Here is a 25847-nt window from a genome sequence, read left to right on the forward strand (position 1 = left end):
CCCTTTTTTTCTGGCAGCAAAACAGGTGTTTTAATGTTTCAACACCAAACTAAAACTTTTTACAAGGAATCATGTCTGCATTAACCACAATGCTTGTGGTCAGAATGCAAGGAAAAAACACACTGATAATGTATTGGCATTGTCTTTAAAACTGATTGGTCCACACCAGAGACAGCTCTCTTTTCAGCCTCGTCTCAACAGTGTTAGACCAGAGGATGCCAAAAGGCATACAGCACAAAGACAAGCACTATCACAGTAAGGAGGGCTCGGGGTGAGCAACTACATCATGGGACCTCCTTTGCCAGTACCAAAATATGAGAATAGGTTTTCCCCTTTTTTTTCTGGCAACAAAACAGGTGTTTTAGATGTTAAAACACCAAACTGAAACCCTTTACTAAACACTTTGCATACACGTAAGTAGCACTTTGCTTGTAAGAAAGCTTGTATATATAATAATTGTTAAACAATTTGCTATGAGCTAGGAGGGTCAACAGCAATAGTGTATACAATTCATATGGATCACGGTTTCTTTGTCTATTTGTCTCTTTCATATGACCTTCATTGTCTGGAGCAGCACCTCCTGCCACTACCAGTGAGTATCCATTGTCTTACGCGTATCTCACGGCGGTGGAAGTCTCCCTTCATCTCTCTTACGCCATGGATAGAAGCGGAAGCTGTCTCATCGCGATTGATTTTGACGTGAAGCGTGTGTTGGTGGAGTAGGAAGAAAATGGCAGTCAACCAATTTCCATTACGCAATAACTGTGTGTGTGTCTCTGCAGGTGTGTGCCAGAACAACCCTTGTGGCAATTGGGGTACCTGTGTGGATCAGCCATACGACTACCCCTACTACCGGTGCTACTGCATCCCACCCTGGTCAGGCAGCAACTGCGAAAATTACGGTGAGGTCACCATTGTAGTTTGCACTTGTTTGTGTATGCATCTACATTTGTCTATTTTACACTGTACACACGTAATGTATGCAGACGATGGTGGTAACTGGACACATTGGGGCATCTTCCCAATGTAGTTGTAAAATGTTTAGAAGAAATCTACTTGAGAAAACGATTGTGCTCACAAACATTCCCTCTTTTTCACCTCATTTTATTGTTCTACTAGCGGGAAGTACCCGGCGTTGCCCGGGCGAAAAAGACAGACACACACACGGACCTACACACACTTACAGACATTGACCCACGCACAGAAAGACATCGACTAACACACACACACATGGCCTCACACACACAGACATCGACTTTAGATACACACATATGGAGTTACACACACTCATGGACTAACACACAGACACATGCACCTACACACACACACAAAGAAATGGACTTACTCACATGGAGCCACACACACACACATTGACTGACAACATATTACTGTCCACAAGCGGACAGCCTCAACTTTTAAGTTATAATGCCTCACGTTTGAATACACATTTATTCCCGAACATCAACAAATACCTACTAAAAAACTGCAATTAAAAATGACTTGCCATTTGGCACATCTGTGTTTGTGTTTTGTCTCCATAATGGCTGGACTTTTATCATCTGCAGTAGAGACTACAACTGCTACTGGTAAGTCCTTTTATCGGGGTTGTGCATCACGTGATTCCATCGAACAGATAATGTAGAGCTGTGAGGCATCAGCATAAAATTGATGCATCATATTAACAATGGACATCATTTTAGCAGAAGGCAGTAGATATGTTGACAAGTGGGGTTGTAGTTTATGTTGAACCCTGCTCTGATGCACAATGGGCAGCTTCTGCACACATTCTGTAAAGTATTGTACTTCATTATGAATGCGTGCATCATTGTGTAATCACAACATGGCTGTAGAAATAATACGAATACAGTAATTGATATACAAAGTTAATTCTCATGGGCAAATTCATTAAAGGCGGTACCAACCTAAACTAACCATGAGAATAGGTTTTTTCCCTTTTTTTCCACCAACAAAACAGGTGTTTTAATTTTTAAACACCAAACTGAAACCTTTTACAAGGAATCATGTCCGCATTAACCACAATGCTTGTGGTCAGAATGCAAGCAAAAAACATTCTCTGATAATATATTGGCATTGTCTTTAAAACTGATTGGTCCACACCAGAGACAGCTTTCTTTTCAGCCTCGTCTCAACGGTGTTAGACCAGAGGATGCCAAAAGGCATACAGCATAAAGACAATGCCACTATCAGAGTAAGGAGGGCTCGGGGTGAGCAACTACATCATGGGACCTCCTTTGCCGGTACCAAAATATGAGAATAGGTTTTCCCTTTTTTTCTGGCAACAAAACAGGTGTTTAGATGTTAAGACACCAAACTGAAACCTTTTACTAAACACTTTGCATAAATTTTGATTTCAAGCTTTCGTGACTGCAGTAATTCATATTCTTAGCTCTTTCGGTAAAGTCACCTTGAAGGGAAACAATAAAATAATAATATATGAAACAATAAAAATTCTCACGACGTTTCGACCATAACACAAACGGTCGTCATCAGGTGTGTTGGTCCGCATTAATTTATTTATTTTTAAACGGTGTTCATTTATTTATAAAAAAACGTCAGCGCCACGCGCAGCGATTTGGCGGTTTATTTAGAAGGACTAGTCCATCTATGTTCTGAAAAGAGGAGGGGGGAGACGGAAAATTAATGTATGCTGTCTAAAAAGAGACCTGATGGTTCAATGAGCCACTCTGTCTACAGGAATACTACCCATACGTATGTTTATCTGAAACCGGATTCCCACCACCATCCATCACAGAAGAATTCTCTCATCAAGACTCTGTATCATAGAGCCCAATGCATATCCGACCAGGAACACATAGGCAGTGAACTCAAGCACGTACACCAAGCTCTTAAGGCTAATGGTTACTCCGACTATACAATCCGCAAAACTATCACTCAAACCATGAAGAAGGACCCTCTTGAGGAGCCTTTCAAAACCATCACTTTACCCTACATTGCGGGGATCACAAAAAAGATCTCCAAAATCTTAAATAAAAACAAAATCCAGGTCCGTTTCAACACATTGCATAACATCCGTGATCTGGTTCCGTCTGTAAAAGATGTGATTCCGCACATACAGTACCCTGGTGTCTACAAACTAAGTTGCCTCTGTGGTAGTAGTTACATTGGAGAAACCAAACGCCATGTCTCGGACCGCATTCGTGAACACAAAGCAGACCTTAAACACGGTAGGACCAACACCTCGGCCGTGGCAGATCATTGTTATAATTCAGTAGGCTCACATGACATTGACTTTTCCAAGACAGAGGTTCTTTGTAAGCCACCTGGCTACCATGAGAGATTCGTTCATGAGGCTATCCACATATACAAGCACAGAGACAATTTCAACCGAGAAGATAGATTCTGGCTTAGCAATCATTGGAAAGATTTGATAACCCATTTCAGGTCTTAATTGATTGTTCACGCTTACGGTGGCTTTCAGACAGTATACATTAATTTTTCGTCTCCCCCCTCTTTTCAGAACATAGATGGACTAGTCCTTCTAAATAAACTGCCAAATCGCTGCGCGTGGCGCTAACGTTTTTTATAAACAAATACACCATTTAAAAATAAATAAATTAATGCAGACCGACACACCTGATGACGACCGTTTATGTTATGGTCGAAACGTCGTGAGAATTTTTATTGTTTTATATATATTTTATTATTTTATTGTTTCCCTTCAACGTGACTTTACCGAAAGAACTAAGAATACTTTGCATAAACGTAAGTAGCACTTTGCCTGTATGAAAGCATATATATAATAATTGTTAAACAATTTGCTATGAGCTATGAGGGTCAACAGCAATAGTGTATACAATTCATATGGATCATGGTTTCTTTGTCTATTTGTCTCTTTCATATGACCTTCATTGTCTGGAGCAGCGCCTCCTGCCACTACCAGTGAGTATCCATTGTCTCACGCGTACCTCACGGCGGTGGAAGTCTCCCTGCATCTCTCTTACGCCATGGATAGAAGCGGAAGCTGTCTCATCGCGATTGATTTTGACGTGAAGCGTGTGTTGGTGGAGTAGGAAGAAAATGGCAGTCAACCAATTTCCATTACGCAATAACTGTGTGTGTGTCTCTGCAGGTGTGTGCCAGAACAACCCTTGTGGCAATTGGGGTACCTGTGTGGATCAGCCATACGACTACCCCTACTACCGGTGCTACTGCATCCCACCCTGGTCAGGCAGCAACTGCGAAAATTACGGTGAGGTCGCCATTGTAGTTTGCACTTGTTTGTGTGTGCATCTACATTTGTCTATTTTACACTGTACACACGTAATGTATGCAGACGATGGTGGTAACTGGACACATTGGGGCATCTTCCCAATGTAGTTGTAAAATGTTTAGAAGAAATCTACTTGAGAAAACGATTGTGCTCACAAACATTCCCTCTTTTTCACCTCATTTTATTGTTCTACTAGCGGGAAGTACCCGGCGTTGCCCGGGCGAAAAAGACAGACACACACACGGACCTACACACACTTACAGACATTGACCCACGCACAGAAAGACATCGACTAACACACAAAGACAAAAAAGATCCCCCATATAGCCTTAACAGACTGTAGGGGCAAGTGCTGTTAGCGAGCACCTATGAAGGCCGGAACAGTACACGAGGGGGTGGGTGGCCAGCACCACGCCCGACCGCCTTTGTCTCCCTAGTGGCAATGTTTACACACCGCACCAGGTACTCATTTGAGGCTGAGTCGACCTAGGGAAGGCCCGGGACCGGTTCAGATAATCGTCACTGGTGTTGGCCGTGAGCGGGAATCGAACCCGGGTCGCCAGGTTCATAGCGCAGCGCGCTAACCGCTACACTACCGCTCCCCACCTAACACACAAAGACAAAAAAGACATTGACCCACGCACAGAAAGACATCGACTAACACACACACACATGGCCTCACACACACAGACATCGACTTTAGATACACACATATGGAGTTACACACACTCATGGACTAACACACAGACACATGCACCTACACACACACACAAAGAAATGGACTTACTCACATGGAGCCACACACACACACATCGACTGACAACATATTACTGTCCACAAGCGGACAGCCTCAACTTTTAAGTTATAATGCCTCACGTTTGAATACACATTTATTCCCGAACATCAACAAATACCTACTAAAAAACTGCAATTAAAAATGACTTGCCATTTGGCACATCTGTGTTTGTGTTTTGTCTCCATAATGGCTGGACTTTTATCATCTGCAGTAGAGACTACAACTGCTACTGGTAAGTCCTTTTATCGGGGTTGTGCATCACGTGATTCCATCGAACAGATAATGTAGAGCTGTGAGGCATCAGCATAAAATTGATGCATCATATTAACAATGGACATCATTTTAGCAGAAGGCAGTAGATATGTTGACAAGAGGGGTTGTAGTTTATGTTGAACCCTGCTCTGATGCACAATGGGCAGCTTCTGCACACATTCTGTAAAGTATTGGACTTCATTATGAATGTGTGCATCATTGTGTGATCACAACATGGCTGTAGAAATAATACGAATACAGTAATTGATATACAAAGTTAATTCTCATGGGCAAATTCATCATAGGCGATACCAACCTAAACTAACCATGAGAATAGGTTTTTTCCCTTTTTTTCTGGCAACAAAACAGGTGTTTTAATGTTTCAACACCAAACTGAAACCTTTTACAAGGAATCATGTCTGCATTAACCACAATGCTTGTGGTCAGAATGCAAGGAAAAAAACACACACTGATAATACATTGGCATTGTCTTTAAAACTGATTGGTCCACACCAGAGACAGCTCTCTTTTCAGCCTCGTCTCAACAGTGTTAGACCAGAGGATGCCAAAAGGCATACAGCACAAAGACAAGCACTATCACAGTAAGGAGGGTTCGGGGTGAGCAACTACATCATGGGACCTCCTTTTCCAGTACCAAAATATGAGAATACGTTTTCCCCTTTTTTTTCTGGCAACAAAACAGGTGTTTAGATGTTAAAACACCAAACTGAAACCCTTTACTAAACACTTTCCATAAACGTAAGTAGCACTTTGCTTGTAAGAAAGCTTGTATATATAATAATTGTTAAACAATTTGCTATGAGCTAGGAGGGTCAACAGCAATAGTGTATACAATTCATATGGATCACGGTTTCTTTGTCTATTTGTCTCTTTCATATGACCTTCATTGTCTGGAGCAGCACCTCCTGCCACTACCAGTGAGTATCCATTGTCTTACGCGTATCTCACGGCGGTGGAAGTCTCCCTTCATCTCTCTTACGCCATGGATAGAAGCGGAAGCTGTCTCATCGCGATTGATTTTGACGTGAAGCGTGTGTTGGTGGAGTAGGAAGAAAATGGCAGTCAACCAATTTCCATGACGCAATAACTGTGTGTGTGTCTCTGCAGGTGTGTGCCAGAACAACCCTTGTGGCAATTGGGGTACCTGTGTGGATCAGCCATACGACTACCCCTACTACCGGTGCTACTGCATCCCACCCTGGTCAGGCAGCAACTGCGAATATTACGGTGAGGTCACCATTGTAGTTTGCACTTGTTTGTGTATGCATCTACATTTGTCTATTTTACACTGTACACACGTAATGTATGCAGACGATGGTGGTAACTGGACACATTGGGGCATCTTCCCAATGTAGTTGTAAAATGTTTAGAAGAAATCTACTTGAGAAAACGATTGTGCTCACAAACATTCCCTCTTTTTCACCTTATTTTATTGTTCTACTAGCGGGAAGTACCCGGCGTTGCCCGGGCGAAAAAGACAGACACACACACGGACCTACACACACTTACAGACATTGACCCACGCACAGAAAGACATCGACTAACACACACACACATGGCCTCACACACACAGACATCGACTTTAGATACACACATATGGAGTTACACACACTCATGGACTAACACACAGACACATGCACCTACACACACACACAAAGCAATGGACTTACTCACATGGAGCCACACACACACACATCGACTGACAACATATTACTGTCCACAAGCGGACAGCCTCAACTTTTAAGTTATAATGCCTCACGTTTGATTACACATTTATTCCCGAACATCAACAAATACCTACTAAAAAACTGCAATTAAAAATGACTTGCCATTTGGCACATCTGTGTTTGTGTTTTGTCTCCATAATGGCTGGACTTTTATCATCTGCAGTAGAGACTACAACTGCTACTGGTAAGTCCTTTTATCGGGGTTGTGCATCATGTGATTTCATCGAACAGATAATGTAGAGCTGTGAGGCATCAGCATAAAATGTATGCATGATATTAACAATGGACATCATTTTAGCAGAAGGCAGTAGATATGTTGACAAGAGGGGTTGTAGTTTATGTTGAACCCTGCTCTGATGCACAATGGGCAGCTTCTGCACACATTCTGTAAAGTATTGGACTTCATTATGAATGTGTGCATCATTGTGTGATCACAACATGGCTGTAGAAATAATACGAATACAGTAATTGATATACAAAGTTAATTCTCATGGGCAAATTCATCATAGGCGATACCAACCTAAACTAACCATGAGAATAGGTTTTTCCCTTTTTTTCTGGCAACAAAACAGGTGTTTTAATGTTTCAACACCAAACTGAAACCTTTTACAAGGAATCATGTCTGCATTAACCACAATGCTTGTGGTCAGAATGCAAGGAAAAAACACACACTGATAATATATTGGCATTGTCTTTAAAATTGATTGGTCCACACCAGAGACAGCTCTCTTTTCAGCCTCGTCTCAACAGTGTTAGACCAGAGGATGCCAAAAGGCATACAGCACAAAGACAAGCACTATCACAGTAAGGAGGGCTCGGGGTGAGCAACTACATCATGGGACCTCCTTTGCCAGTACCAAAATATGACAATACGTTTTCCCCTTTTTTTTCTGGCAACAAAACAGGTGTTTAGATGTTAAAACACCAAACTGAAACCCTTTACTAAACACTTTGCATAAACGTAAGTAGCACTTTGCTTGTAAGAAAGCTTGTATATATAATAATTGTTAAACAATTTGCTATGAGCTAGGAGGGTCAACAGCAATAGTGTATACAATTCATATGGATCACGGTTTCTTTGTCTATTTGTCTCTTTCATATGACCTTCATTGTCTGGAGCAGCACCTCCTGCCACTACCAGTGAGTATCCATTGTCTTACGCGTATCTCACGGCGGTGGAAGTCTCCCTTCATCTCTCTTACGCCATGGATAGAAGCGGAAGCTGTCTCATCGCGATTGATTTTGACGTGAAGCGTGTGTTGGTGGAGTAGGAAGAAAATGGCAGTCAACCAATTTCCATGACGCAATAACTGTGTGTGTGTCTCTGCAGGTGTGTGCCAGAACAACCCTTGTGGCAATTGGGGTACCTGTGTGGATCAGCCATACGACTACCCCTACTACCGGTGCTACTGCATCCCACCCTGGTCAGGCAGCAACTGCGAATATTACGGTGAGGTCACCATTGTAGTTTGCACTTGTTTGTGTATGCATCTACATTTGTCTATTTTACACTGTACACACGTAATGTATGCAGACGATGGTGGTAACTGGACACATTGGGGCATCTTCCCAATGTAGTTGTAAAATGTTTAGAAGAAATCTACTTGAGAAAACGATTGTGCTCACAAACATTCCCTCTTTTTCACCTTATTTTATTGTTCTACTAGCGGGAAGTACCCGGCGTTGCCCGGGCGAAAAAGACAGACACACACACGGACCTACACACACTTACAGACATTGACCCACGCACAGAAAGACATCGACTAACACACACACACATGGCCTCACACACACAGACATCGACTTTAGATACACACATATGGAGTTACACACACTCATGGACTAACACACAGACACATGCACCTACACACACACACAAAGCAATGGACTTACTCACATGGAGCCACACACACACACATCGACTGACAACATATTACTGTCCACAAGCGGACAGCCTCAACTTTTAAGTTATAATGCCTCACGTTTGATTACACATTTATTCCCGAACATCAACAAATACCTACTAAAAAACTGCAATTAAAAATGACTTGCCATTTGGCACATCTGTGTTTGTGTTTTGTCTCCATAATGGCTGGACTTTTATCATCTGCAGTAGAGACTACAACTGCTACTGGTAAGTCCTTTTATCGGGGTTGTGCATCATGTGATTTCATCGAACAGATAATGTAGAGCTGTGAGGCATCAGCATAAAATGTATGCATGATATTAACAATGGACATCATTTTAGCAGAAGGCAGTAGATATGTTGACAAGAGGGGTTGTAGTTTATGTTGAACCCTGCTCTGATGCACAATGGGCAGCTTCTGCACACATTCTGTAAAGTATTGGACTTCATTATGAATGTGTGCATCATTGTGTGATCACAACATGGCTGTAGAAATAATACGAATACAGTAATTGATATACAAAGTTAATTCTCATGGGCAAATTCATCATAGGCGATACCAACCTAAACTAACCATGAGAATAGGTTTTTCCCTTTTTTTCTGGCAACAAAACAGGTGTTTTAATGTTTCAACACCAAACTGAAACCTTTTACAAGGAATCATGTCTGCATTAACCACAATGCTTGTGGTCAGAATGCAAGGAAAAAACACACACTGATAATATATTGGCATTGTCTTTAAAATTGATTGGTCCACACCAGAGACAGCTCTCTTTTCAGCCTCGTCTCAACAGTGTTAGACCAGAGGATGCCAAAAGGCATACAGCACAAAGACAAGCACTATCACAGTAAGGAGGGCTCGGGGTGAGCAACTACATCATGGGACCTCCTTTGCCAGTACCAAAATATGACAATACGTTTTCCCCTTTTTTTTCTGGCAACAAAACAGGTGTTTAGATGTTAAAACACCAAACTGAAACCCTTTACTAAACACTTTGCATAAACGTAAGTAGCACTTTGCTTGTAAGAAAGCTTGTATATATAATAATTGTTAAACAATTTGCTATGAGCTAGGAGGGTCAACAGCAATAGTGTATACAATTCATATGGATCACGGTTTCTTTGTCTATTTGTCTCTTTCATATGACCTTCATTGTCTGGAGCAGCACCTCCTGCCACTACCAGTGAGTATCCATTGTCTTACGCGTATCTCACGGCGGTGGAAGTCTCCCTTCATCTCTCTTACGCCATGGATAGAAGCGGAAGCTGTCTCATCGCGATTGATTTTGACGTGAAGCGTGTGTTGGTGGAGTAGGAAGAAAATGGCAGTCAACCAATTTCCATTACGCAATAACTGTGTGTGTGTCTCTGCAGGTGTGTGCCAGAACAACCCTTGTGGCAATTGGGGTACCTGTGTGGATCAGCCATACGACTTCCCCTACTACCGGTGCTACTGCATCCCACCCTGGTCAGGCAGCAACTGCGAAAATTACGGTGAGGTCACCATTGTAGTTTGCACTTGTTTGTGTGTGCATCTACATTTGTCTATTTTACACTGTACACACGTAATGTATGCAGACGATGGTGGTAACTGGACACATTGGGGCATCTTCCCAATGTAGTTGTAAAATGTTTAGAAGAAATCTACTTGAGAAAACGATTGTGCTCACAAACATTCCCTCTTTTTCACCTCATTTTATTGTTCTACTAGCGGGAAGTACCCGGCGTTGCCCGGGCGAAAAAGACAGACACACACACGGACCTACACACACTTACAGACATTGACCCACGCACAGAAAGACATCGACTAACACACAAAGACAAAAAAGATCCCCCATATAGCCTTAACAGACTGTAGGGGCAAGTGCTGTTAGCGAGCACCTATGAAGGCCGGAACAGTACACAAGGGGGTGGGTGGCCAGCACCACGCCCGACCGCCTTTGTCTCCCTAGTGGCAATGTTTACACACCGCACCAGGTACTCATTTGAGGCTGAGTCGACCTAGGGAAGGCCCGGGACCGGTTCAGATAATCGTCACTGGTGTTGGCCGTGAGCGGGAATCGAACCCGGGTCGCCAGGTTCATAGCGCAGCGCGCTAACCGCTACACTACCGCTCCCCACCTAACACACAAAGACAAAAAAGACATTGACCCACGCACAGAAAGACATCGACTAACACACACACACATGGCCTCACACACACAGACATCGACTTTAGATACACACATATGGAGTTACACACACTCATGGACTAACACACAGACACATGCACCTACACACACACACAAAGAAATGGACTTACTCACATGGAGCCACACACACACACATCGACTGACAACATATTACTGTCCACAAGCGGACAGCCTCAACTTTTAAGTTATAATGCCTCACGTTTGAATACACATTTATTCCCGAACATCAACAAATACCTACTAAAAAACTGCAATTAAAAATGACTTGCCATTTGGCACATCTGTGTTTGTGTTTTGTCTCCATAATGGCTGGACTTTTATCATCTGCAGTAGAGACTACAACTGCTACTGGTAAGTCCTTTTATCGGGGTTGTGCATCACGTGATTCCATCGAACAGATAATGTAGAGCTGTGAGGCATCAGCATAAAATTGATGCATCATATTAACAATGGACATCATTTTAGCAGAAGGCAGTAGATATGTTGACAAGAGGGGTTGTAGTTTATGTTGAACCCTGCTCTGATGCACAATGGGCAGCTTCTGCACACATTCTGTAATGTATTGGACTTCATTATGAATGTGTGCATTATTGTGTGATCACAACATGGCTGTAGAAATAATACGAATACAGTAATTGATATACAAAGTTAATTCTCATGGGCAAATTCATCATAGGCGATACCAACCTAAACTAACCATGAGAATAGGTTTTTCCCTTTTTTTCTGGCAACAAAACAGGTGTTTTAATGTTTCAACACCAAACTAAAACTTTTTACAAGGAATCATGTCTGCATTAACCACAATGCTTGTGGTCAGAATGCAAGGAAAAAACACACTGATAATGTATTGGCATTGTCTTTAAAACTGATTGGTCCACACCAGAGACAGCTCTCTTTTCAGCCTCGTCTCAACAGTGTTAGACCAGAGGATGCCAAAAGGCATACAGCACAAAGACAAGCACTATCACAGTAAGGAGGGCTCGGGGTGAGCAACTACATCATGGGACCTCCTTTGCCAGTACCAAAATATGAGAATAGGTTTTCCCCTTTTTTTTCTGGCAACAAAACAGGTGTTTTAGATGTTAAAACACCAAACTGAAACCCTTTACTAAACACTTTGCATACACGTAAGTAGCACTTTGCTTGTAAGAAAGCTTGTATATATAATAATTGTTAAACAATTTGCTATGAGCTAGGAGGGTCAACAGCAATAGTGTATACAATTCATATGGATCACGGTTTCTTTGTCTATTTGTCTCTTTCATATGACCTTCATTGTCTGGAGCAGCACCTCCTGCCACTACCAGTGAGTATCCATTGTCTTACGCGTATCTCACGGCGGTGGAAGTCTCCCTTCATCTCTCTTACGCCATGGATAGAAGCGGAAGCTGTCTCATCGCGATTGATTTTGACGTGAAGCGTGTGTTGGTGGAGTAGGAAGAAAATGGCAGTCAACCAATTTCCATTACGCAATAACTGTGTGTGTGTCTCTGCAGGTGTGTGCCAGAACAACCCTTGTGGCAATTGGGGTACCTGTGTGGATCAGCCATACGACTACCCCTACTACCGGTGCTACTGCATCCCACCCTGGTCAGGCAGCAACTGCGAAAATTACGGTGAGGTCACCATTGTAGTTTGCACTTGTTTGTGTGTGCATCTACATTTGTCTATTTTACACTGTACACACGTAATGTATGCAGACGATGGTGGTAACTGGACACATTGGGGCATCTTCCCAATGTAGTTGTAAAATCTTTAGAAGAAATCTACTTGAGAAAACGATTGTGCTCACAAACATTCCCTCTTTTTCACCTCATTTTATTGTTCTACTAGCGGGAAGTACCCGGCGTTGCCCGGGCGAAAAAGACAGACACACACACGGACCTACACACACTTACAGACATTGACCCACGCACAGAAAGACATCGACTAACACACACACACATGGCCTCACACACACAGACATCGACTTTAGATACACACATTTGGAGTTACACACACTCATGGACTAACACACAGACACATGCACCTACACACACACACAAAGAAATGGACTTACTCACATGGAGCCACACACACACACATCGACTGACAACATATTACTGTCCACAAGCGGACAGCCTCAACTTTTAAGTTATAATGCCTCACGTTTGAATACACATTTATTCCCGAACATCAACAAATACCTACTAAAAAAACTGCAATTAAAAATGACTTGCCATTTGGCACATCTGTGTTTGTGTTTTGTCTCCATAATGGCTGGACTTTTATCATCTGCAGTAGAGACTACAACTGCTACTGGTAAGTCCTTTTATCGGGGTTGTGCATCACGTGATTCCATCGAACAGATAATGTAGAGCTGTGAGGCATCAGCATAAAATGTATGCATGATATTAACAATGGACATCATTTTAGCAGAAGGCAGTAGATATGTTGACAAGTGGGGTTGTAGTTTATGTTGAACCCTGCTCTGATGCACAATGGGCAGCTTCTGCACACATTCTGTAAAGTATTGGACTTCATTATGAATGCGTGCATCATTGTGTAATCACAACATGGCTGTAGAAATAATACAAATACAGTAATTGATATACAAAGTTAATTCTCATGGGCAAATTCATTAAAGGCGGTACCAACCTAAACTAACCATGAGAATAGGTTTTTTCCCTTTTTTTCCGCCAACAAAACAGGTGTTTTAATGTTTAAACACCAAACTGAAACCTTTTACAAGGAATCATGTCCGCATTAACCACAATGCTTGTGGTCAGAATGCAAGCAAAAAACATACTCTGATAATATATTGGCATTGTCTTTAAAACTGATTGGTCCACACCAGAGACAGCTTTCTTTTCAGCCTCGTCTCAACGGTGTTAGACCAGAGGATGCCAAAAGGCATACAGCACAAAGACAATGCCACTATCAGAGTAAGGAGGGCTCGGGGTGAGCAACTACATCATGGGACCTCCTTTGCCGGTACCAAAATATGAGAATAGGTTTTCCCTTTTTTTCTGGCAACAAAACAGGTGTTTAGATGTTAAGACACCAAACTGAAACCTTTTACTAAACACTTTGCATAAATTTTGATTTCAAGCTTTCGTGACTGCAGTAATTCATATTCTTAGCTCTTTCGGTAAAGTCACCTTGAAGGGAAACAATAAAATAATAATATGTAAAACAATAAAAATTCTCACGACGTTTCGACCATAACACAAACGGTTGTCATCAGGTGTGTTGGTTCGCATTAATTTATTTATTTTTAAACGGTGTTTATTTATTCATAAAAAAACGTCAGCGCCACGCGCAGCGATTTGGCGGTTTATTTAGAAGGACTAGTCCATCTATGTTCTGAAAAGAGGAGGGGGGAGACGGAAAATTAATGTATGCTGTCTAAAAAGAGACCTGATGGTTCAATGAGCCACTCTGTCTACAGGAAAGCTACCCATACGGATGCTTATCTGAAACCGGATTCCCACCACCATCCATCACAGAAGAATTCTCTCATCAAGACTCTGTATCATAGAGCCCAATGCATATCCGACCAGGAACACATAGGCAGTGAACTCAAGCACGTACACCAAGCTCTTAAGGCTAATGGTTACTCCGACTATACAATCCGCAAAGCTATCATTCAAACCATGAAGAAGGACCCTCTTGAGGAGCCTTTCAAAACCATCACTTTACCCTACATTGCGGGGATCACAAAAAAGATCTCCAAAATCTTGAATAAACACAAAATCCAGGTCCGTTTCAACACATTGCATAACATCCGTGATCTGGTTCCGTCTGTAAAATATGTGATTCCGCACATACAGTACCCTGGTGTCTACAAACTAAGTTGCCTCTGTGGTAGTAGTTACATTGGAGAAACCAAACGCCATGTCTCGGACCGCATTCGTGAACACAAAGCAGACCTTAAACACGGTAGGACCAACACCTCGGCCGTGGCAGATCATTGTTATAATTCAGTAGGCTCACATGACATTGACTTTTCCAAGAGTCAATGTGGATAGCCTCATGAACGAGAGATTCGTTCATGAGGCTATCCACATATACAAGCACAGAGACAATTTCAACCGAGAAGATGGATTCTGGCTTAGCAATCATTGGAAAGATTTGATAACCCATTTCAGGTCTTAATTGATTGTTCACGCTTACGGTGGCTTTCAGACAGCATACATTAATTTTTCGTCTCCCCCCTCTTTTCAGAACATAGATGGACTAGTCCTTCTAAATAAACTGCCAAATCGCTGCGCGTGGCGCTAACGTTTTTTATAAATAAATACACCATTTAAAAATAAATAAATTAATGCAAACCGACACACCTGATGACGACCGTTTATGTTATGGTCGAAACGTCGTGAGAATTTTTATTGTTATATATATTTTATTATTTTATTGTTTCCCTTCAACGTGACTTTACCGAAAGAACTAAGAATACTTTGCATAAACGTAAGTAGCACTTTGCCTGTATGAAAGCATATATATAATAATTGTTAAACAATTTGCTATGAGCTATGAGGGTCAACAGCAATAGTGTATACAATTCATATGGATCACGGTTTCTTTGTCTATTTGTCTCTTTCATATGACCTTCATTGTCTGGAGCAGCACCTCCTGCCACTACCAGTGAGTATCCATTGTCTCACGCGTACCTCACGGCGGTGGAAGTCTCCCTGCGTCTCTCTTACGCGATGGATAGAAGCGGAAGCTGTCTCATCGCGATTGATTTTGACGTGAAGCGTGTGTTGGTGGAGTAGGAAGAAAATGGCAGTCAACCAATTTCCATGATGCAATGACCGTGTGTGTCTCTGCAGGTGTGTGCCAGAACAACCCTTGTGGCAATAGGGGCACCTGTGTGGATCAGCCATACGACTTCCCCTACTACCGGTGCTACTGCATCCCACCCTGGTCAGGCAGCAACTGCGAAAATTACGGTGAGGTCGCCATTGTAGTTTGCACTTGTTTGTGTGTGCATCTACATTTGTCTATTTTACACTGTACACACGTAATGTATGCAGACGATGGTGGTAACTGGACACATTGGGGCATCTTCCCAATGTAGTTGTAAAATGTTTAGAAGAAATCTACTTGAGAAAACGATTGTGCTCACAAACATTCCCTCTTTTTCACCTCATTTTATTGTTCTACTAGCGGGAAGTACCCGGCGTTTCCCGGGCGAAAAAGACAGACACACACACGGACCTACACACACTTACAGACATTGACCCACACACAGAAAGACATCGACTAACACACACACACATGGCCTCACACACACAGACATCGACTTTAGATACACACACATGGAGTTACACACACTCATGGACTAACACACAGACACATGCACCTACACACACACAAAAAGCAATGGACTTACTCACATGGAGCCACACACACACATCGACTTACACAACATAATACTGTCCAAAAGCAGACAGCCTCAACTTTTAAGTTATAATGCCCCACGTTTGAATACTTATTTATTCCCGAACATCAACAAAGACCTACTAAAAAAACTGCAATTAAAAATGACTTGCCATTTGGCACATCTGTGTTTGTGTTTTGTCTCCATAATGGCTGGACTTTTATCATCTACAGTAGACACTACAACTGCTACTGGTAAGTCCTTTTATCGGGGTTGTGCATCACGTGATTCCATCGAACAGATAATGTAGAGCTGTGTGGCATCAGCATAAAATTGATGCATGACATTAACAATGGACATCATTTTATCAACAGGCAGCAGATATGTTGATGAGAGTGGTTGTATTTAATGTTGGACCTTGGGTAAAAACTCAGGGGCAGGTGACCCCCCCCACGAGGCCCTACGTGTGTGCATGTGTGCGTTCACGTGGGGGGTGGTGGCACCCCCGCCGCAGGCACGGCTCCTACGGAGCGGCTTTGCTGTCGTGGCACCACGTAATGCATGCAGACGATGGTGGTAACTGGACACATTGGGGCATCTTCCCAATGTCGTTCTAAAATGTTTAGAACAAATCTGCTTGAGAAAACAATTGTGCTCATAAACATTCCGGCGAATTGCCCGATGATGCTGGATGTAATTACCAGCGAAACGTCGTACTACTCAAACTGTAAATGTTGTGGATTCACTCTTCAACACACCGGTGGGCTAAAGTAGTGAACTATTTGTCTTTTGTCAACGTGACACTTTTTTTGCTGATTGGCCGTGTCGGGTGGTGGAGGGTTCCGACACATTTATAAATAACGTGATCTAACTCAAAAACCTTTATTATGAATAATATTGGTCGCGAAAGCCTACGTGTTAAACTATTTGTCTTTTGTCAACGTGACACTTTTTTGCTGATTGGCCGTGTCGGGTGGTGGAGGGTTACGACGCATTTATAAATAACGCGATCTAACCCAAAAACCTTTATTATGAACATTCCCTCTTCTTCACCTCATTTTATTGTTCTATATTGTGCATAACTAATTACCGTCCAAAAGAAGACAGCCTGAACTTATACATTATAATGCCCCTCGTTTGCATACATATTTATACCCGAAACAAACAATGAAACATCTGTGTTTGTGTTTTCTCTCCATCATGGCTGGACCTTTATTATCTGTCGCAGCCACCACTACTACTGGTAAGTCCGGGATTGTGCATCAAGTGATTCCATCGATCAGATAATGCAGAGCTGTGAGGCATCAGCATAAAATTGATCCATGACATTAACAATGGAGATCATTTTAGCAACAGGCAGCAGATATGTTGATGAGAGTGGTATTTAATTTTGAACCCTGCTATGATGCACAATGGGCAGCTTCTGCACACATTCTGTAAATTAGTGGACTTCATTAACAATGCGTGCATCATTGTGTGATCACATGGCCGTCAAAATAATGCTCACAGTAATTGTTAAACAATGTTAATTCTCATGGGAAAATTCATTAAAGGTGATATGAACCTAAACTAAACACTTTTCATAAACGTAAGTAGCAATTTTCCCTGTAAGACAGCATATATATAAAATTTTGTCCTTAAAACGTTCGTGCCTGCAGGAATTCATATTCTTTGGTTAATTCGGTAAAGTCACGTAGATGGAAAAATAAGAATAAAAATAAAGGGAATAAAAAAAATAAAATAAAAAAAAAACACTCACGTAGACTGTAGCCTGGTTCTAATTCGAAGTGAGTGTCCTGGCAGTTTATAATGTAGACTGTAGCCTGGTTCTTAACCTCGGTGAGTGTACTGCCAGTCTATAATGTAGACAGCCTTTTTTTATGCTGGTGAGTGTATTGGCAGTCAATAATTTAGACTGTAGCCTGGTTCTTAACCTGAATAAAATCTAATTAAAAGAACAATAAAAGAAAAAGATAAAATGTTAATTACATTAAAATTTTTTTTATTAAATTTTATTCAGGTTAAGAACCAGGCTACAGTCTACATTATAGATTGCCAGTACGCTCACTCAGTTTAATAACCATTGCTACAGTCTACATTATAGACTGCCAGTACACTCACCGGCCTTATTAACCATTGCTACAGTCTACATTGTAGACTGCCAGTACACTCACCAAACTTAATAACCAGGCTACAGTCTACATTACAGACTGCCAGTACACTCTCTCCGATTTAGAACCAGGCTACAGTCTACATTAGTGTTTTTTATTTATTATTATTATGTTTTTTATTCACTTTATTTGTATTATTATTTTTACGTGACTTTACCGAAAGAAACATAGAATAGCATATATATAATTATTGTTAAACAATTTGCCATGAGCTATGAGGGTCAATAGCAATAGTGTATACAATTCATATGGATCACGGTTTCTTTGTGTATTTGTCTCTTTCATATGACCTTCATTGCCTGGAGCAGAGCCTCCTGCCACTACCAGTGAGTATCTGTTGTCTCACGCGTACCTCACGGCGGTGGAAGTCTCCCTGCGTCTCTCTTATGCGATGGATAGAAGTGGAAGCTGTCTCATCGCGATTGATTTTGACGTGAAGCGTGTGTTGGTGGAGTAGGAAGAAAATGGCAGTCAACCAATCTCCATGATGCAATGACCGTGTGTGTGTCTCTGCAGGTGCATGCCAATCCAGCCCGTGTCTCAATTCGGGTTTCTGTGTGGATCAGCAATATGACTACCCCTACTACCGGTGCTACTGCATCCCAGGGACATCGGGTGCCAGATGTGAATATTCCGGTGAGGGTGACCTTCAACTACTGGCACAGTTGTGTGCACGGCGCACATTCAGATGCTTGTGTCTCTGCACTCAAGAAGCACAGGGTGGCCATTTTTTATGTTGATTGGGGCAGTGTCTCTACAGGACAGCATTACATGGGCATGCATCATTTGCAAGCGTGCGCGCATATTCCAATACATTCATTGTGTGCGGGAAAACCTCAACTATTCGCACAGTTGATGGGGACAGGTGCCCCCTAAAGTAGCAAATAATTGAATGCTTACAAGTGGACAGGCGTGCGCGTGTACCCGTGGACGGGAAACGGCAGCGAACACAGACGCGCGGCGACTCACGTCGGTGAATTTTTCTGCAGCGGGGTGCCTGTCCTCTCCATGCCTCAACGGCGGGACGTGCTCGGATCTCGATTTCCCCTACCATCGGTGCGTCTGCAACTCGCGTTGGTCGGGCCTCAACTGTGAAAACCCCGGTAAGGGAGCCACTCCTCACCTCCGATTTGCACTTGGCTACATGCGGTGCGAAAGAAGTTCAACATACGTATGTACATGTGCGTATTGACAAATGTCAATTGCTCACATGTGTTTTTCTATCATAGCGTGTAAAATGGGTGTCATCGATAAAAAAATATTGACTACTTTTTATTTTACCAGGTAAGGCCCACCGAGCCGTTATAGCTCTTTTTCCCAAAGCGACCTGGCCATCACAAATGATAGCTCTACGAAGTGGCTTATCACGTGGAAATTGATAACAGCCTTATATGCAAAACACGTGATATTGATTCTTAATGTGGAGCGAAAAACTCCAGGATACGAAGAAAAATCCACACGACCACAGGGGGAGAGAGAGACAAGCAAACTTTAAATATACAAGCGCCAGGGTCAGGATCGAACCCACGACCTCTTGTATACCAGGCGAGGTAATTAACATCTTGCCACGGTGGCGAGATGTTAGTGTCAAGAAACACGAGCGGTGGTGCTGTGTTAGAGCGTTGTTACATGTTAGAGCGATGTTACGTTCTAACACTGCTTACCCCCAGCTATAAATGCTCTCATACGTGCATTGGCTTTGTACTGTTCGTCTTTTGGGGTTCTCTGGTTCTGACACTGGTAGTGAAACTAGGCCATAAAGCAGGCTGTCTTTGGTGTAGAGCATGTTTTGTTTGCATGTTCACCACAAGTACGTTTGGTTAATGCAGTCTTGATTTCTTGCAAAATGAATCAATTTGGTGTTTGAACATCTTAACACCTGTTTTATTGCCAAAAAGGGTAAAACGTATTCTTATTTTTGAACAGAGATCAAGCTTGCACACTATTCATCCGGCTGTGCCAAAGTGAGAGTTGTGAAAGTGTGGGGAACCAGAACCAATTCCAATATAATTCACCACTGATGTTAGCCATGGCCAGGAGTGGTTGCATCGGCACTGTACATCACTGTGTTTCACACTGCAGTGCACTACATTTGGACCAAATAGTGTGTATGCAAATTTTTCCCATCAATAAATTACATAACATGTGACTGCAACTATATTAACAACAGCAGCAGCAGCAGCAACAGCAGCAGCCAATCTTAAGACAGTGAGTTTACAACCAATCAGGGTCAATGCATTAAACCCTTGTTAATTTGACACAGTTCGGGCTCTGGCGTTGCCAAATTATCCAATATTCCGAATTACGTACAATGGTACTTTGCCAGTGCCTCCTGCCCCAATAAAAACAAAATTTCAAATTAGTTTTCCAAACTCTTCACACACCATACGCGTTGACACAAACCCTGCGTCAATTCTATCCAAAACTTTGTATTTGTCTCGCAGACTCAGGGATTTATATTTCGGTTCCTTTCTGTTACTTCTTGATGTAGGTGTAGACGACATTTCTGAGTCGGTTGGCTTGCACAGCGTGCACATCAACAAGGTAAAGTCCACAGCGACGACGGGTCTGCACTCACGCTCACCACACGCGTCGCCACCAGACCGAGCCGTTGTTTTGGTCGTGGCGCGCGGCCTCACTGCACGTGCGTGCCGAAATTGGCCCATTCGGTACGGCAATTCGGCTCATGGCGAATTACTAATACACCATATATATATATGCCGAAAGCGCAGCCGTGCCAAATTATCCCTCATTACGAATCATCAAATCACAAAATAACGAGATTTTACTGTATGCTGAGCATCCCGATGCGTAGACGACCACTTAGCTGGCACTGCGGTTCGACGGCAGCTGCCCTACGGATGGGTCTCTGGTGTCCACCTGAAACGTGGATCCCCATCGCCGGCCCAGAGACCACCGACGGACGAGCGCCCCGCAGTGCTCGCCTGGTCACGTGAACACCAATTTGTTTACAATAAAGGTTTATTTTTTATTTTTCTGGATTAGATCACGTAAAATATGTCGGGTAGGTGGCGCGTTTCACGACACGTTTATAATAGATCGCGTGAATATAAATGTGTTGTTTAACCGCCACCACCAATGTCAGGTGGTGGTAGGTTTAACGGCACATTTATATATATACGTGCTCTTAACCCCCCCAAAAAAACCTTTATTATGGATAATATTGCTCACGAAAGCCTGCTACTCCATGTTAAACTGACCAACTTGTTTGTTTGCTGCCACCGTAATAAAAAATACGCCACAATAACGTAACAATCTCGTGCACGCCTGCACGCTCACCCATTCACAGTTCGGGAAGTGGAGCTGATGAACTGCACGTCGCGCTACATGGAGCTGCAGATCCCGCTGAGCGAACTGAGCGAGCTCGGCCTCTCGCCGTCCGACGTCCACCTGGAGGACCCCTCGTGCCGTGGCTCCATCTCGGGGCAGTACCTGGTCCTGCACACCGACCTGCTCGGCTGTGGCTCCACGCTGGAGGTATGTGTGTTCGATACGCGTGACACTTTGTATCCGTGCAGTGCCCGCGTAATAGACTATTCCCTCGTTTTTCCCGAACTTGCTCATACGCGATTTTTGGCTGTCCGCGAATCGCATTGTTAACTCTACACGACTGCATTGAGAGAGAGAGAAAGAGATGCGAGAAAGTGATGAGATAAAGTGATGATGCGTATTGCCTAGCTGCAAAGCACTGTCATGTCGTTACCGCCACTTGGTGGTGATTTGCGTTCCACGTACACTGCATGCAAGGTTTCAGAAGGGAACACGCTCTCAAAGCTGCGCTTTATATGTATGTTGAACTTCTTTCGCGTAGCCAACCGTGCTAATCGGAGGCGCTCTTTCTCTTTCTATCTCTCCACAGACACACGACAGCAGCATCGTGTACTCGAACACGGCCTACGGCTTCGTGGCTGGAACCAGAGCCAAGAAGCTGCGCATCCCCATGCACTGTTACCTGGGCGCAGAGGGAAGGGTCATAGCGAGCTTCGCTCCCAGGTAATAACAGCAGCAGCAGCAGCCACTCACCAATATATGCATACTCTTTGGTTCTTTCTGTAAAGTCACCTGTAACCTACGTGGCTTTACCGAAAGAACCAAAGAGTATGGATTCCTGCATTCACGAATGCTTCAAATCAAGAACCCACCAATATATCATTTTATATACGAGATAAGTAACAGACAGGCCGAGCAGATTTTAAAAAATGTTTTAAATATATTTCAAAAGAATCCTGGTACAGAGCACAAACCGTGACGTAGAAGTCCCAAATTCTCTCCTCCTGAGTTCACAGGAGGTGGTAGACTGGACTCGCTGTTGCCCCACCAAGTGGGGACCGCGAGCGGAGTGTGTGTGTACTTTTATGTGGGCAGGGGAAGGTGAGGGAAAAACTTAAGAAAGGGAGTAGAAGGAGTGGGGAGAAGAAGGGGGGAGGGGAAGGCCGAGCAGATATTATTAGCGTCAATTGCAAATGCAAATGTGTTTGTTGGTGGCTACGATTCTTTTTCAACAAAATGCGACGCACGCAACGGAAGTTAACTGCGCACTTTTGTTTTGTTATGGTGCGATTTACAAAAATAATCGAGACCTTGGTGTGTTTTAAAAACATTTATTCACACCCCGGTACAACTGAATTAGTGTCGAAGTTTCTCTTTTGAAAAATGGTACCATGTGACCCGTAACCTGAATCACACTTTAGATAATTTTGACAGCATTATGCGTGCAAGCGGGCAGCAGCAGTAGAAGAGATGGAGCAATTGAGATAAGGTCACATGGAGTGCCGGATGGCGAAGGTTGGCGAAGACGTAGTGATGCCCTCATCCAGCAGTGCGTAGACAATGACTGATGATGATGATAACAGCATTCCACATTTCAATGGAAACAGCCAGTTAGTGTGGTGTGCATTTGCGGCAAAAAAGGTCAATGTGCGTCCCAGGAGGTGGTCATATTTACAAGACCCATAGTGGTGGAAAATCGGTGTCCTTGTAAACAAGATATGGTCACTGATCCATGTGGGTGTCTGTGTGCCCTCCGTCTCGCTGCAGGGTGTACGACAAGTACAGCTCGGGCACCTTCGACCTGAGCATCGCGATCTACACCAGCCAGGCCTTCAGCCAGGCCGTCCGCGCGTACCCATTCGAGGTGGACCTCGGAGCCCCGATCTACGCAGAGGTTGGAGAGACGAGCTTGCGTTGCGCGCACCGCTCACGGTCGCACGGCAGAGTAACAAGCGGCACTGCCCACGGCTACCGTCATCACATGGTTGCTGGATCGGTCGCGTGGGCCGGTGAAAGCCAAGGGCTCAACCGAAGTTGTCACAGCTACGTGAACGGCGTGCCAACTGTGCACTTGGCTGACTCCCAAGTGGCCGGGTCACCCAATGACCACTTTCACTTCTACCCAATGACCACGCATTCCTCTTATTTCACCAGGTCCTGCTCAACTCCTACGATAACAGCCTGCAGCTTCTGCTGGAGACGTGCAAGGCTTCCCCGAACCCCGGCGCCACCGACAGCGAGTCCTACATCATAATTAGAGATGGGTGAGAGAAGAAATAAAACGACTGCCACTTTTTCTGTGTGCATGTGCATTTAAATTATTTTGCACTGTATGTAGCCAACCGGTGCTAATTGGACGTACCGCCACCGTACTGTGTGTATCATGCACACAGACTTATTGCAGAATCAAAATTGTGGCCATATTAATTTTAGACAGCAGCAGACAAGAGGGAACATCTTCTTCTCATGGCTGATGTTGATGTAATGAGGAGACAACTGCAACTTTACATTGAGGTGGTCGAGCCAGATGATTGCGTTAGGAGTAGTGGAGTGGCGTTTCATCGCTGTGACGATGCCTCCTTTATATTTGTGAATTGGACATTCAGACGTATTCTGTTCCATGGAGCGTTCTGGTTGACCACACTCGCACACAGCGGAGAGTTTTGCATTTTCCATGAGAGAACTGTACAATGGTCTCATTCTTGCTAGGGGTCATCAGTGCAGCATAACCATCACTATTTCTTGCTTTATTGCACCTCAGGGGCTTTATTGATCACTTTGTGGCACAGATTGTCACTGCCTAAGGGTGACGATCAACCAATTCTAACGCTTCACACGGAGGCAAATTGGCAGGCTTGGAAAGCTCGGTGGGCGACAGTCCTCCCATTGCTGTCTGGCTTAAGGGGTGGCAGGAAATCACACGTCAAAAAGGTGGATGTGTATCATGCGTTGTGTTCACGCCGAGCTCACGTGTGCTCTTTGGCTCTTTTTTCGCTGGCGCCGGCAGGTGCCAGGTGGATCCTTCCTACGCCACCTACTCCAGCGGCGACGAGAAGAGGCAGCACTTCAGCTTCCAGAGCGTGGAGTTCTTCAGCGGATCCCAGGTAAGCTTTTCCGAGGCCTCCTTTTAGCCGATTCAGGATCATTCGAATAAACTCGGGGCTTCTGCGGAATGAGAAAATGTTAAAAGCGCCCCGTATGATTTGATGTTGCTCTGCAGATGCATCTTCACGCGTGCGTGGGATTTACTAAACATTGTGAACATGAATGGGATGCTTGGGAAGTGCAGACTGACATTTTCCAGAATCTTTCACCGGAATATTGCAGAGACGAATGAACTCTTCTTTTAATGAATTTTAGTTACGGTCACATTTATTTGTGTCGGGGTATGGGATCGTAAGTTTGTGATGCTATCCACCTCTCTTAAGACTGTGGCTCATGTACCCCTAGCCTATCTTGTATTTTACCCTCTGTCCTTTACACCCTTTCTTATTTAACCACAACGTCTTATCTCAGTAAGAATACCCCCCACTTCGTGCAGGTTCAAGTCGTTGGGGTTCAATCATTCAGTCGGTGAAGTTGGAACCCAAAAGGAAATGTACCGGAGGCATGTCAGATATCAATCTCCCTAAGGACTTCGGATGACTATGGCACATCCCTGGTGATTTAATTATCTAACATATAACCCAGGAACGCATACCTGTTAACCCATACAGTTGACCCGTATTCTTGTACAGGGAAATTGAGTTTCAGGTCCATATGGCGTACAGCCGTCTATTGTTTGTGTGTCTCCCTTGTGATGGGACTTTGTAGGATGAACGTTGAGATTTATAAGGGGCACGGGGTGACCATTAAGGTCTGCATTGGTCTGTAA

The 25847-nt window shown here is 43.5% G+C and overlaps 1 protein-coding gene across 1 annotated transcript in view; it reads left to right on the top strand.

Annotated features, from left to right (window-relative positions):
• LOC142925594 (uncharacterized) overlaps positions 1-25847 on the top strand; it is a 57456-nt gene that overhangs the window by 28722 nt on the left and 2887 nt on the right. The window contains exons 44-50 of the mRNA XM_076068646.1: positions 19199-19318; positions 19672-19785; positions 21993-22180; positions 22563-22696; positions 23741-23867; positions 24128-24237; positions 24981-25077. Coding sequence (XP_075924761.1) covers positions 19199-19318; positions 19672-19785; positions 21993-22180; positions 22563-22696; positions 23741-23867; positions 24128-24237; positions 24981-25077 — 890 coding nt within the window. The remainder of the gene's footprint in view (positions 1-19198; positions 19319-19671; positions 19786-21992; positions 22181-22562; positions 22697-23740; positions 23868-24127; positions 24238-24980; positions 25078-25847) is intronic.

The sequence above is a fragment of the Petromyzon marinus genome, chromosome 21, assembly GCF_048934315.1.
Source record: "Petromyzon marinus isolate PM22_M1 ecotype Great Lakes invasive population chromosome 21, UKy_Petmar_22M1.pri1.0, whole genome shotgun sequence".
Lineage (NCBI taxonomy): Eukaryota > Metazoa > Chordata > Hyperoartia > Petromyzontiformes > Petromyzontidae > Petromyzon > Petromyzon marinus.